Source organism: Prionailurus viverrinus, chromosome D2 (genome assembly GCF_022837055.1).
Source record: "Prionailurus viverrinus isolate Anna chromosome D2, UM_Priviv_1.0, whole genome shotgun sequence".
In the NCBI taxonomy this organism is placed as follows: Eukaryota; Metazoa; Chordata; class Mammalia; order Carnivora; family Felidae; genus Prionailurus; species Prionailurus viverrinus.
Window position 1 is genome coordinate 32,619,929 of NC_062571.1, and position 14,859 is coordinate 32,634,787.

At 59.7% G+C, this 14,859-nt stretch overlaps 1 protein-coding gene across 2 annotated transcripts in view; it reads left to right on the plus strand.

Moving 5' to 3' along the window:
* UNC5B (unc-5 netrin receptor B) overlaps positions 1-14,859 on the plus strand; it is an 81,859-nt gene that overhangs the window by 56,437 nt on the left and 10,563 nt on the right. For both annotated transcript variants that reach the window (XM_047825166.1, XM_047825167.1), the window contains exons 2-9: positions 5,119-5,343; positions 9,208-9,351; positions 9,811-9,914; positions 10,671-10,851; positions 11,474-11,641; positions 12,437-12,601; positions 12,854-12,886; positions 14,650-14,844. In XM_047825166.1, the coding sequence (XP_047681122.1) occupies positions 5,119-5,343; positions 9,208-9,351; positions 9,811-9,914; positions 10,671-10,851; positions 11,474-11,641; positions 12,437-12,601; positions 12,854-12,886; positions 14,650-14,844 (1,215 nt within the window). The remainder of the gene's footprint in view (positions 1-5,118; positions 5,344-9,207; positions 9,352-9,810; positions 9,915-10,670; positions 10,852-11,473; positions 11,642-12,436; positions 12,602-12,853; positions 12,887-14,649; positions 14,845-14,859) is intronic.

The window sequence follows — 14,859 nt, forward strand, 5'->3', positions numbered from 1 at the left end:
GCCAGCTTGGTGGTGAGGGGGTGTCAAGCTGTGTCTCGTGAATATTTGAAAGCAAGGCGACAAGGCCAGGGCAGGCAGCTGCACGCCCCAGAGGCTGGAAGCTGTCATGCGGGAGAGGAAGCACGCTGTTTTGCGTGACCTCAGAGGTTAAACTTGTAGCAGTGGTGGGAACCTCAGACAGCAGATTTCAGCCGAAAGTAAGGAGGACTTTTCCGTTAGGTCTGTTCAAAGGAGAACCTGGCTGAGAAAAGCAGTGGTGAGTTCCCTGTCCCTGGAGGTATGTGAGTCAAGGTTGGATAGAGTGGATGGGGGATGTTGTTCAAGATGGCCCTTGAAGTAACCTCTATTCCTGTGAGGCTGCATCCGAGTGAGACTGGCTGACAGGAGCCCTCATGCAGGCAGCTGTGGGGAAATTGGAAGTGAGGGTTTGAATGGCACCCACAAGAGGTCCCCCCTGGAGGTGCTGGCGGTCCTCGATCTGAGACCTGGGGCGGGAGAACCTGGGCACGGCCGGGAGAGTCCAGCAGCAAATAGTTCCTCCTCCTCCCTCCCTCCTGCCCCCAGGCTCCCCTCACCTTCTGCTTTAGGACCACAGTCTGTGCTGGGCCTTTGAGCTAGGAATAACAGTGGCCAAAAAGGTGACCCCGCTTTAGGGAAATTGGCTTCAGGAAGAAAAAATCTACCCAGTAGGACACCGTCACACGCTGACAGATTCCATCTCAAAGTGATCAAACCAGAGTAGGCCTGGAGGGGTTGGCTCGACCAGCTTCCTGGCCAAATGGGGGCCAAGAGCAATGCCAGTCCCCAGCTGGGGTGCAAGCCCCGAGCCCCTGGCCCCAGGGGTTGCTCTTCTCCAGCGTGTGTGGTTACATCTGTGTGTCTTCCATACCTTCATCTTGGGACGGCTGGGCCACTCGCGTATGTGGCTGCGAAGGCAGGTTGCATTTTAAATGAGTTCTATTAGAAAAACGCACTTCACGTGGGACATCTTCCCGCCAGCAGGAAATCCAGATCCGGATCTGGCCTGGCAGGTGCAAGCTCTCTTCGTCGGGGGACTCTCCTGAGGTGTCTGTCTCTTCTGTAAAGATGGAGCTAAGGGGAGGACCGTAGTGGAAACCAGGGAGGCAGGTGAGGGAGGGACCTGGCGCTTCCTCCCACTGACGAGGCGACCTCAGGCAAGTCCCGTGATGCCCCGTGGCTTCGTCTGGAAAATGGGAAGATAATCCTCACCTTGGGGTTTGTGGGGAGTAAATGGGGTGAAGGGTGGCAAATACCTGGCACGTAGTTCCACACTTTTGTCGTAGAAATAAATGCCAGTTACGGTTCAGAAGTCGGATTCCCGTATCCGGCTGCCCGGATTTGCTCCCTAGCTCTCTGCCACTGACTAGCTGTGTCGCTCTGTGCCATTTACTTCACCTCGCTTGGTGTCCGTTTCTCATCTGTAGCATGGGCATAATGATCGTGCCTAATAGGGCATAGGGGCTGTGGTTCCCAAACCGTGCGCCGAAGCACCCCAGGGTGCCGCGACACATTCCCAGGGGGCGCAGCGGGGTATTATTAACCTTCGAGGAAACACAGACCCACTAAACAGCTGCAAGACACAGCGGCAACTGTTGATTCGAGGTAGCTTATGATTTCGACATCGCATCGCGCTTTTTCCCTTTATGTGGCCTCACGTCTTTGCAAAGGTGGGATTTGGGCGTTTGGAGGTACTCTGAGACAGACCAGGAGGGTGGAGGCTCCAGTCTGATTCCAAGATTTGAGAACTTGTGCAGCGCCCAAGTGGTGCACACACGCCCGTTGGTAAGTCATTGGGGCGGTTTAGGAATGGAGTACAAATGTTATTTGTTTCTTTCGGTTTAGGTGTATAATTTTTTCAAACGGCTACCAACTTGTTAGGACACACACACACACACACACACACGCAAGTTGTTCAGAGCTAACTGCTTAATAAACCATTAGGAATTCCTTTTGAATCTTGGGGTAAAAATTACCAAGACGCTAAAAACCAAAGAAGTTGAGGGGCCTCTGTCAGCCTTGTTGCAGGGACTCCGTGAGTTCGTATGAAGTGCCCTGTGACAGCATCGGGCAGGGTAAGCATCCGGGAACCCTGAGACGCCATTACTCTTCTCCCTCCAGGCTGGCCCCCACACGGCAGGCTCAGGTGGCCCTCAGCCGCGAGGACCCAAGCCAGGGCCAAGGTGGAGGAAAAGTGTCCACTGATGAGGGCGGGGGCCCAGCTCAGCTGTTCCCCAGGCTCTGGCAGCACTCCCCCACCCCCACTTTTATTTAATCTGCTTTCACTGAGCACCTACTACGTGCCTGGCAAGACTGTAGGCTGCCGGTGGTCCACCTGGGGAGGAACTCTCAGGTCAGACCTGGTTCTTGTCTCCTGGTGGCATCTGAATCCAGGATGCCTGGGGGGCGGGGGCATCGCAAGGGGGAAGCAGCTACATCTAGAGCCACCCTGCACTGCCATGCCAGAGACGCATCGATGAGGATGCCCTGCCAAGGCCAGAGATGAAGCTTCGTGCAGGGGTGGAGAAGAGGGCTGGGGCAGGAGGGCGGGGCCGGGGGCCGCCAGACTCGGGCCTGCTGCACTAATGGATGTCTGATGTTTACTTTGCTCAGCCGCGTCTGCGCCTGCTTTATAAATGAGCCGCATTAGGGTGATAAAACAAAGTCGTAAATACAGCCCGCAGTGCCGCAGAGAGCCACGGCAGCCATCACCTGGGGGCTGGGGGCCGCGTGGCTGGAAGGCAGAGCTGGCATGCACCTGCACCACGGGCTCCCACGCACCTTCTCTGATGGCCGCCACCCCCCAGAGGGAGGCCCGGTACCCCATGTCATGGACGGGGTGCCTGAGGTCAGTAAGGGCGACTTCAGACCCAGGGGTGTCTCAGTCTCAAGCCTGCACCTGCCTCTCACCCCTCGGGCCTGAGACAGAAGCAGGGTGCCGGCAGTGGGAGGTGGGCATGGGGCTCTGCCGCCCACACGACCTCTTGGCTGCACCCTGCGCTCTGGCCACTGGGAGGCCAGTGTCCAGCTTCCTGGGCATTGTTTCATCTTGCCATCAACCGCTCAAGCTCCCAGAACCTAGGGGCTGCCGGTTTACCTACCAAGAAGAAGGTGCCTCCCTGCCTGGCAGAGGGAAGTTTGTTTTATGACCCAGAATGCTCCGGTGCTCTTCCCGGGGCAGCTGCTCACTAAGCGGGGGCCTCGCATCCGTCATCACCCCGTTTGGATGGTCTTCAGTTTCTTCAGCTTTGAAACAAGGGCAGTTCCGGCCTTGCTGACCCTTTAACGAGAGAGCTCTTGGAATTGTAGGGTCTTGGCCAGTGTCAGGATCTGTTAAGATCCTCAGATGTGGGGACACCCACCATGTCCCAGAGCTACTCCAGTGAAGGCGGTGTGGAGCCCTGGGCGGCTCCCCAAACGCCAGGGTCTGTTTATTGGGTCTGCTTCTTGCTGGCTCTGTGCCCTCGAGCAAGTTGCTTAACTTCTCTGAGCCTCAGCTTCCCCATCTACAAACTGAAGACTAATATTAAATACCTTACAGAATTGTTAACTAAAAATACAGCACCGAGTGGGAGGTGAGCATTCGTTGCCATTTTCACGCTGCGACTTGTACCTACTGTGCGCCAGGCCGCTCCTGGGCACTCAGGCTTGTCGTGTGGCCCCCGAAACAGTCCAGAGGAGGGTGTTTACCTCCTGCCATCTTCAGAGATGAGGTAATGACATCAGAGTTCTGTCCTAGGGGCACACAGAACATGCTGGATGGAGCTGGATTCACACCTTCTTGCCAGCTTCACCTTTGTTCCCATAGATCACACACACACACACACACACACACACACACACACACACACACAGCTGCCCCACTCCCTGGAACCCAGAGCCAGCAGCCAGTGACAACCTGGTCCACTGAGGGATGGCCTAGCTTGGGCATTTTAGCCCCCTTGGCCCATAGGGGGATGCCTTGGCACTGAGCATGTCCCATCGTGGCCTCCTGGGTTGAAAGACAAGTGCCTGATCCCAGGGACCACTTGCGCCTCTGGGGAACCCCCCCCCCCCAATCAAGCTAGGACAGTGACAGGGCCACCGTTGGCTCTAAGGGGCTGGGCAGATGCACACCCCTGCAGCTTAATTCATGGTTTCCTCTGGAGCTTAGCAGAGGAGGACAGCCCCCCACCGCTTGTCCCAGCCACCTGATTATTTGGCACTTGGTGTTGGAAAGTCATTTTTCCTAAGTGGATTGCAAACCAATAGCCTGGCCTGGCCTGGTTTCCCTCCCTCCCACTACTGGTGGTGGCCAGCCCCTCTCCCTTCCTGTTTGTCTCACCTCCTGAGGCGCTGTTCTTTCCAGGGATGCAGGCGGGCCAGGGTTTCCATCTGGCCCCTTTTGGGGGAGGACGTTGCTGCGGGCACAGCCTATCTGCATTCCCAGGCTCTAAAGTTTCCTTGTCTGTTGTTAGGGTGGAGGGTGTGGATTTTGCTGTGGCAGAGACAACAGTCCAGAGGAGGGGAGGCTCTGGGTAAAGGCTGCTGGGAAGAGGGGCTCCATTTCTATGTGGCTGTCTGCCTTGGGCTTCCTGGAGGAGGGGGCGGGCCAAGCACCAAGGAGCCCAGGCCCGGCGCGACCGCCCCACGTCACCCCTCGCCACGCCTCTGTGGACCCCGGCTTGTCTCCCCACTTCCATCAGCCTGGCTGGCTGCAAAGGGCAGCTGTGCCTTCAGGGCAGAGCTGGCCTGGTTTGTGCTCCAGGCACAGTCACCCGCTCCCACCCTTCACCTGCTGCGACATCACCGCGGGACCCTGGAGGGAGGCTCCGGAGGTCCAGTGCAGGGGACGTTGGAGAGGGCTAGCGGGGTGGTATCCTCGCCCGGACGGATCGCTTCAGCATCCCGGGCCACCCTGACTGCTCCTCCTGGAAACAAGTCAAATCACACAGTATCAGAGAGCTGGGACTGGTGTGTCCAAAGCACAGGCTCTTAAAAGCTGGGTGGGATGGGGAAACTGAGGCCCCCGGGAGGTCACGGAGGGCATCCCAGCTGGTCTCCAGCTGCCCACCCCTCCTCCGAGCCTACAGCCTCACGAAGCCCGCCTTCCCTCCACAGGCACTGATTCCGGCAGCGAGGTGCTCCCCGACTCCTTCCCCTCGGCGCCGGCTGAGCCCCTGCCCCACTTCCTGCAGGAGCCACAAGATGCCTACATCGTGAAGAACAAGCCCGTGGAGCTGCGCTGCCGCGCCTTCCCCGCCACGCAGATCTACTTCAAGTGTAACGGCGAATGGGTCAGCCAGAATGACCACGTCATGCAGGAGGGCCTGGATGAGGCCACGGGTGAGCCTGCCCCCCCCCGCCGTCCGGTCACCCCCAGCACACCTGGGCCCAGGGGTTCCACCCTGGGCTCCCTGTGAGACTTCACATGGCCGTGGCTTCCCCCCCGCCCCCATCCGCCGCCTCAGTTTCCCCTCTGGGATTCACCCTTGATCAGTATTTCCCCAAGGGTTGTCCCAGTCTGACTTTGGGTTGCCAAATGAAAGTGCACCGAATCCTTGCTGAGTGCTCACTCTTTTTCTGGTTTCTCTCTGTCTCTGGCTTACATCACGGAGCAGTCTGGGGGCGGGGGTGGGGGTGGGGGGCTAGAGCTCTTACACACACGCACGCACACCCCAGCACCTGCTGTGCTCCCCGTTTAACAAAGAACTCCCCCCCAGCCCCCCACCGGCACGCAACTAGAATCCTAGACCATCGTGAGTGCGGGAGGGCCTCAGTGTCTGTGGGAAGTGATTCTGTTTCTTTTCATAAGAATGCTGCGTTTCCTTCATAGACATCAGTTGTTTTCAGTTTAAACAAGAGGTTGGTGATGTCACGTAAATAACCACGGAGGGTGCGCTATAGGATGTAGCCCAGATCCCGAGGGTGAGGTGAACTTGGGGTCTCCGGGGCACCCCCAGTGGGGCCCCCGAGGCCAGGTGGTTGCTTATCTGTCCCCAGGCCCCCGTTTACAGTACAGGACCCTCTGGGGTGGAGAGCCTATCTGGGGTTCGGGCCAGGGAGGGGGCGTCCACTGCTGGTTACCTGCAGGTGGCCGGTGTCGGGCAGACCCAGCCAAGCCCGGGCTCCGGGGGTCCTTCGCCCCACAGCCCGCCTCAGCTTTGGTTTTGAGGCTTTCACCCCTTCCCTCGTCCTTTCTTAGCCGTCTCTCCTCTCCTTCTGTCTCTCCTGCCTCTCCCCCTTCTCACCCCTGTCTCTCTGTGTCCATCTTTTTTCCCTTATGTCTGTCTGTCTGCCACCCCCCCCCCCCCCCGCCACCACATACTTTCTCTCCTTTCTGCCTCCTTCCGACTTCTTTTTTCCTGGAAAAAGCTTGCAGATTTCAGAACCACCCAGGCTTAAAACCATACCCCAGAATGTACTTAATGCCACCCCAAACCGTATATGTTAAAACGGTAAGTTTGGGGTTATGTATATTTTACCAAAATTCTGAAAGCATTTTAAAAAATAGATTTAGAGTGTCAGGCTCACCCAAAATCTAAAAATAAAAAAAGGAATGTTGAAAAGAGAAAAAAAAGGAACATACCCAGCTGCCCCTGTTCCCTGTTCTGTGTGGCTCTGGGAAAGTCACCCACCCTCTCTGAGCCCCAGGTCCTCTCGTTGTAAACTGGGATGTTAACGGAAGGTCGTGTGGAACAAGGTGGCGTAAAGTGCCAGGCGCTCAGTAAACCCCCATTTCCTCCGTCCTCTTTCTGGCTTTTTCTTGGCCTCTTTCCTCTTGAAGCCTGTCCTTCTTTCTCTGTCCCCCTGAGCCCCTCCAGCCTGTATCAGAGGTCACTTGTGGGGGTCCAGGCAGAGCAGAGGGATGGTGTACTCCCCCCCCGGGGCCTCTCAAAAACCCTGCAATTAGTAGTAATAGTAACAGCATGGCATCTACTCCCCTGGTACCGGGCTCACGAGCCATGCCAGCCCGAGAAATTGGGGCACTCTTGTCCCCATTAGCTACAAAGAATAGACTGTGGTCCTGTGGGCACTCCCTTGGCAGCAGTATGGCTGGTTTCATCCTCCTGCTCCCCACCCTGGCCCTCTCGGTGGCTCTGGAAAGACAGGGGATGATAGCCGTGGGCCAGAAGAGGCAGGACGAGCCCACCCTACCAGCTCGTGCCAGGTCAGGACAAGAGCCCAGTCCTGGGTGTCCTGGCCCAGGTCTCACCTGCCCCTTAAGCACCATGCTGGAGGAGGTGGGCATGGGGGCAGGGGCACCTGGTGCTGGGGACCAAGTCAGAGAGACTGCAGGTCCCTGTCCTCCTTCTGGGTGATGATTTCTCTGTCCAGCGGTTGGGCTGCATGGATGACCCCCTTGAGAGGGACCCCCCTGTCAGTTTCACAGCCTAGTGAATAAGGGGCGGGGGCCCCCTCTGTGCCGCCCTGGGCTGTGCAGCATTGGTCAAAGGCCAGGACTCCAGGCAGCCCCTGTGAGCAGCCAGCGTCATCCCTCTGAAGCAGCCTCTGCCCTCCTGGTGCTCCCCAGGGGCAGAACCCCAGCCCCCTCGCATTTAGATCCCTGGCCGTCGGGAGGGGGTTTCCCTCACTGTCTGGGCTCCTCGGGCAAAGGGCATCCTACCCCATGGTGTGGGAGAGTTAAGGCAATGAGTTCACTGGAAAGGTCCAAAGAGGTCACGTATCTGGAGACAGAGCTTTAACCAGGGCAAGATACCAGATAGCTGGCCTCAGCTCTGCCGATACCTCGAGGTGGGACTTTGGACCTGCCACTGACCCTCTCTGAGCCTCAGTTTCTTCATATGTGGAAGGAAGGGGCTAGATGAGACCCAAATGACCTTCCCGAGTAGATTTGTGTTCAGCCTTGGCTGGGTGCTATGGCAGAGTGATTGCCATGATCGCTCTAGAGTTTACCCCGAGTGTTTTACTATGATGAGGGAACAGAAGCTCAGAGAGGCTGAGTAACTTAGTGAAGGTCACACAGCTGGGGAGTGAGGGTGGGGCCAGGACTCAAACCTGCCCAGCCACCCAACCCTACACTTGACCATCATGCCACAGTACCACAGAGTATACAGCTGACAATCCCGCCTTCGAGAGGCTCATCAGAGCCCATGTGCGGGCATGAGAGGGTGAGCTGGGACACGTGGCAGGGAGGAACAGCTTTAGGAATTCAGAGACGGGGACAGTCAGGAAGGGCTTCCTGGAGGAGGGGGCCTCACGGCCCTCCCACAAGCTTTGGGGAAGAGCTTTGGATGGGCATCGTCATCCAGAGGGTTCACTCGTTCCCTGAGCACAAGGGGCTTTTATTAAGGGTTGGCAGGAGAGTGTGTGATCCCTCTCTGGGTAGGCTGGTGGATGCTGTTATGCAGGGAAGCCCCCAGGCCTTGGTTGGGAGCTGTTGAGAGGTCCTAGGAAGAGGGGCCTCCCCCCAGCTCCAGCTCCTAACCAGAGACAGGCCACCTGCTTTCTTCATGTATTTCTGGAGCACCTTTCCTGGGCCAGGTCCTGGGCCACAGCAGTGAGCAGGGCAAAGCCCTGCTTTATTCTCCCGCGGGAAATATTTAACAAACAAATTATCAGTAGGTAATACAGTTCCGGATAGCAGTCAGGGTCGTGGGGAAGTGAGGCTGGGCGGGGGTTGATAACTACGCAGCCCAGCGTCCAGTATGGTGCTTTGAGAGTGGGTGGAGATGGGCCAGGGTCAGAGAGGCGTTCCCTCAGGAAGTGAGGCCCAGCCCAGAGCCGATGGCGACCGGGAGTCCACTGGGCACAGAGGTGACGGAAGAGGGTTCCGGGCAGGAGACTGGGTGTGCAAAGGCCCTGTGGCAGGGGAGACCATGAGGAACTGGAAGATGCCCGGTGAGGCTGTAGTGGATAGACTGTGCAGGGCCAGAAGGCCACGTGGGGGATCTGGGTCTTCACGTCGTGAGGACTGGAGGCACAGCCAGGGGACGCGTGGCATTGTGCGCTGGGAGGAGCGCACACCAGCTGCGGGGCAGGAAGCGGACTAGACGGGGCAGAGGGCTTGTGTTAGCCCTTGCAGTCTCCAGGGGAGTGGCAGTGGTGGCTGGGGCCAGGGTGGAGTCGGAAGAGACGAAAAAATAGATGGAAATGGAAGCGCTTGGCAGGGACAGAGGTCCTGGTGCCACGTCCTGTGCTTCCTATCCTCAGACCCGCCCCCTGATGCCATCTGTCTCCTCCTCTCAGGCCTGCGGGTACGAGAGGTACAGATCGAGGTGTCGCGGCAGCAGGTGGAGGAGCTGTTCGGGCTGGAGGATTACTGGTGCCAGTGCGTGGCCTGGAGCTCCGCGGGCACCACCAAGAGTCGCCGGGCCTACGTCCGCATCGCATGTAAGCCATCCTGACCCCCCCACCCCGCTCCCCTGGGCCCCTTCCCCCTGCCCACGCCCCCTGGAGAGGAAACTCCACAGCTGTAGGGGCATCCCTTGCCCACTGCAGAGACGTGAGGGCACACGGATGCCAGCTCAGAAAAGGCCTCCTGGACCCAGAACTTAAGCCACCTCTGGCCTCAGGATTTCTAACAGCCTTTTGTAGCTACGTCTGTATAAGGGAGCTGCCAGCTTCCTCACCAGCCTGGGTTGTTGTGTGCTTAGGATCCCAGCGTCAGGGAGGGAGACCTGTTCCCCCAACCCCACCTGGTGAGGCCCCCACTTTGGAGGAGAGGCCCAGGCAGAGCCCAGTTTCCTTGGCGTGCACTGCCCCCTAGTGGCTAGAGTGGGACGCGTGAGGCTTCTGTTCCGCCCAATTGTGCCTGGTGACCCCACTTCCTTCTTCCACTCCTTCTTCCAGACCTGCGCAAGAACTTCGATCAGGAGCCTCTGGGCAAGGAGGTGCCCCTGGACCAGGAGGTTCTCCTACAGTGCCGCCCACCAGAGGGCGTGCCTGTGGCTGAGGTGAGCGGGGACGAGGAGAATACTTGGCATGGCAGAGACCATGATGCCTCAGCCTTCCAGAGCTCTCCCCGTTTCATAGATGTGAATATCGAGGCTTGAGACAGAGAAGAGAACTACAGCCTCTGCAGAACTCGGCGTGTGCTAGACCCCAGCTCGGCCCTCCACAGGCATAATCCCTCGGGATGGGGAAGAGCTGGGGCCAGATCCCCACGGGCTACTTGAGCAGGCCCCAGGCTGAGTCTCTTGCAACGGAGGTGCCTGTGGCTGTATCTTCCTCCCCCCCCAGAAGCCAAAGTCCCAGCTTTGTGGATGCCAAAGGGCCTCACCGTGCATGTGTCCGAGCACGTGGCCTTTGCCCTAACGGCAAAGGGCTAACACTTGTGTTGCATGTCCAGGGGGTCAAGTACCGTCCTCCACACTTTGCACACTAACTTGTTTAATCCTTGCATCAGCCCTATGCGGTGGGTGCTGATAAATTCTGCCTTACGAATGATGAAATCGAGGCTGGCGTTAAGCCCCTCCCCAGGGCCGTCTAGCTGGTGGGGTGCTCGTCGCAACCACTGTGTTCTGCAGTATTCGCCACGGGGCCCGGCCCGTGGAGGCCCAGCCTCACTCTGTCACCACCGCGGGTAGACACGGATAGAACTGCGGTCCTGTTTATGGCCGGGCCTCCCTTCCCCTCCAGAGAGGGCCCACTCCCTGAGATGCAGGTAAGCAGGTAGCGGGCCCTCATGCCCCCCACCCCCATCCCTGTAGGTAGAATGGCTCAAGAATGAGGACATCATCGACCCCACCCAGGACACCAACTTCCTGCTCACCATCGACCACAACCTCATCATCCGCCAGGCCCGCCTGGCAGATACGGCCAACTACACCTGTGTGGCCAAGAACATCGTGGCCAAGCGTCGCAGCACCACTGCCACGGTCATTGTCTTCGGTACGGGTCCTGAGGGGGGGGGGGGGCAGCTTGGGCCATATGCCCACCTCACCCCACCCTACACAGGAGGTTGGCAGGACCCTGGTGGACAGGAGAGGGGAGGTGCCTTCCCCAAGATCACACAGCAGCTAGTGGTCGAGTCAGGCACTCGTGGGCTTGGGGCTAGAACAGGGCCTCGTCAGCATCCTCATTCCCAAGCCTGGTGACCCAGCAGAGTGCGAACCGCTGCCCAGGCCTGTAGGATGTTCCTTGCTGTTCCCTCCTCTGGGAGGGGCAGAGCTATAGCTGAGATGCCCCGAGTATGGTAGAAAGAACCCTGCGTCGGGTTTCAGGCACAGGTCACCCGTTACCAGGTGACCCTGGGTAAGCGTCAGCCCTCCCTGGACCTTTGCTTGCCATCGCACAATGGGGCTGGGAACAGACAGTGACCCCCCGGTCCCCTCCAGTGTTGACGGTCGCAGCCAGATTTGTCTGCTGGAAACTGAGCCCCCAGTGCCGCAGCCGGTGGGGTCCGGTTAGGAAAGGCCTCAGCAGAAGGGCCTTGTCAGGACTGGAGATGGGGTCTAGGGGACCCACGGGCCGCAGAGCCAGGCTGACCAGGTGACACGTGCTGCCCTTGCAGTGAACGGTGGCTGGTCCAGCTGGGCGGAGTGGTCGCCCTGCTCCAACCGCTGCGGCCGTGGCTGGCAGAAACGTACACGGACCTGCACCAACCCGGCCCCGCTCAACGGAGGCGCCTTCTGCGAGGGCCAGGCCTTCCAAAAGACCGCCTGCACCACCGTGTGCCCAGGTGAGGCCCCGGGCCGGCGGGCGTCCTGCCCACACCCAGCCCGCCCCGGTCCCCAGCCCTGCCTTCTGTGCCGTGGCGTCTGCTGCGGTCAGGACAGCCGCTCTCTCCCCATGGTGGTGCTTGTTCTGGGGCCCACAGCTGGCCGAGCAGGCTGGACACGATGCTGTGGCCTGTGCCCTCTCGTTCAGCGCCGGGCTGCTAGATGGACGGAGAGAGAGGCTCTGAGCTGCAGTCTGCCGGCGGGGGGGGAGCCCCGGCGCTGGGGGGGGGGGGGAGGGGCGGCGCTGCCTGGGGTCAGAGAGCCTGTCCTCCTGCCCGAGACTTTGGCTGCCACCCCTAATCCTGCAAAGGTCCTCTCTCCCCTCACCTTTGTCTCAGTCTGCGCGTCTGCATCTGTGGATCTGTGCGCGGCTGGTTTTGTCCCGCCCCTTCCACGTTTGCGTGAACCATGTGGTATATTTCCGTTGGGTTTGTGTCTTCGCGGGTGCACCGGGCTGTGCCTGTGTGAGTGGCCTCCTGTGTCTGTTTGTGTCCTCTCTGCCCGCACGTTGCCCCTGACTGCGCTGGCAAGGGGCCATGTGGCCATGGGTGGATGGATCTCTTCGTGTGGCTTCTGTGTCCTGGGCTCCCGTCCTGCTGGAGTGTGTGTGTGTGTGTGTGTGCACGCACCGCTGTGTGCCCTGGGCTCCCGTCCTGCCGTAGTGTGTGTGTGCGCGCGTGCGCGTGCACCGCTGTGCTCTGCGCGCATACCTGTGCACGCATGTGCCCCACGTGCCGTGTGCTGTGCTCCTGCAGTGGACGGAGCGTGGACGGAGTGGAGCAAGTGGTCAGCCTGCAGCACTGAGTGTGCCCACTGGCGCAGCCGCGAGTGCATGGCGCCCCCGCCCCAGAACGGAGGCCGAGACTGCAGCGGGACCCTGCTCGACTCCAAGAACTGCACCGATGGGCTGTGCATACAGAGTGAGTCCCTGCGCCGCCGCCGGCGGGGCCCGGGGGCGGGAGCCCGAGCCGGATGAGGCCCCTCCCACCCCGCCCCGCCCCGCCCCGCCCCACCGGCCAGCCCCAGGCCTCCAGCGCTGGCCTCGGTGGAGCAGCCCCTGGAGCCTCTGCCCACTCGCCACGTGCATCACCTCATCTGCGCGTTTCCTGTCACATTCACCATCCTTTCTTTGCCACCTGTGTCATTGTCTTTCCCTTTATTTCCCTCGACAGATAAGAAAACTCTAAGTGACCCCAAAAGCCACCGTAAGTCCCATTTCATGGCTGTCCTTTTTTTCTCTGGGGGACCCTTGCTCTCCTTGGCTGGCTTTTCCAGGGTGTGGGGTGCAGGGCAGGGCAGGGCACAGGGAGACTTGAAGGTGCCCCCCCCCCACCAACCGTCCATGGGCCCCCCCCCTTGGCCCCCAATGCTGCACGTGCCACGCCCTCCGTCATGTGCAGACAGACAGACCCTCAGCCCACAGAAAGGACACCATCCCGACCCTCCCATTACGGGAGAAGATGAGCCTCAGAGAGAAGGGACTTATCCAAGGACTCAGCCAGGATTTGAACATCAGTACTTATGTGACCCACGCCAGTACTCTTAGCCTTGTCCCCTTAGCCTTCCTCTCCGCAACAGAGCTGGTGCAGAGGCCCATACTGTCCCTTCCGGTGCCCCTACTGTATCCCCCAGCGAGGTTCTCCTAGCGTCAGCCCCGAGGGGGTCTGGTCCACTTACCCCCCAGGCCGTCCTGCGGCCACACCAGAGCAGTAAAGCTGCTCGGGCAGATCGGCCTATGGTAATTAAACCATAATTTCCAAATAATTCTGGGTTCATAAAATCAGCAGTGGGGCCCTGGGCCCAGCTCACAGGGGGACCAGGCTCGTGACTGGTGAGCGATTATCAGGTGACCCTCGATGGTTAGGGAGAGCATCAGGAGGCAGAGCCAAGCCCCGAGGGCCTCCTGGCAGCTCTCCCGGGCGCCAGGGCCCTCCGGGGAGCCCAAGAGTGAGGGCCACCGAGGAGAGATGGGGCCAGAAGGTGGCAGAAGTGGGCGGACACCAGGACTGAGCCGTGCCCTGCCTCCCAAAGGCTCAGTCGGCACCAGGAAAGTGGGGCTTGGAAGGGTCCAGGCAGGGAAAGCAGGCCTCCCTGTCTGCGGGCCCTCCCAGGAGGGGAGACCGGACGTTGGCTTCCTGGAGGTCCCCAAACAAAAAAGAGGGAAGAGCAGGCATCTTGGCTCGGCCTGTGTGCTGTCCAGTGTCCTAGCCACTCACCATGAGTGGCTCTTCCCACTTCCATTTAACTTAGTTAAAACTAAATACATTTTTAAAGACTGAGTGCCTCAGTCAGAGCGGCCACGTTTTAGTTGTTCGTTAGCCACACGTGGCTAGTGGCTGTCACGTGGGACAACGCAGACACAGAATGCCTGTCATCGTGTCAATGCCACCTCCCTGCCTGGGCCATGTGGGGTTACTTGCAGCTGTGTGGCAGCCTGCCTGGGGGAGGAAAGTGTAGCCGGTGGGTGACCCCCCCCTGGGCCCCTTCCTTCCCCTCCCCCTGCTCACCTCTTCTCCACCCCATCGCCTTGCATCTCATTCCCTCCTCCTGCTCCCCCTCTGCCGCCATCCCCTCCCCTCAGCCCAGGATGTAAGTTGAGCTCAGGGTGGCTGCTTACAGAGATTACCAGGAGCCGGGACCTCCGGCCCTGGGATGTGCTGCAGGCCGCAGCGAGGGCCTCCGTTTGCATCCTGGCTGGGACGGGACATTGTCTCTTTCTCAGCAGTGAGCAAGGAGTTACCTGTTGGGACTGCCCATGAGTCCTCTTGCGTTTTTCTGCAACGGGAGGGAAGCAAGATAGGGGATCTGAGGCCGTTTTACTCGTCGAGACTGATGCGCAGAGAGGTTGAGGCTTGCCTGCGGTCCCGGCCAGTCACGAGGGCTCAGACTAGGACCTAGCATGGCGCCGGTCTGTCCCAGGACCTGGGTTTCTGCCCCTGCCCCTCACCCAGCCCTCCTGTCCCCGCAGTGCTGGAGACCTCGGGGGACGTGGCGCTGTACGCGGGCCTCGTGGTGTCCATCTTCGTCGTCGTGGGCGTCATCATGGTGGTGGGGGTGGTGGTTTACCGCCGCAACTGCCGGGACTTTGACACAGACATCACCGACTCGTCGGCCGCCCTCACTGGCGGCTTCCACCCCGTCAACTTCAAGACTGCGAGGCCCAGTAAGGACCTGGGAG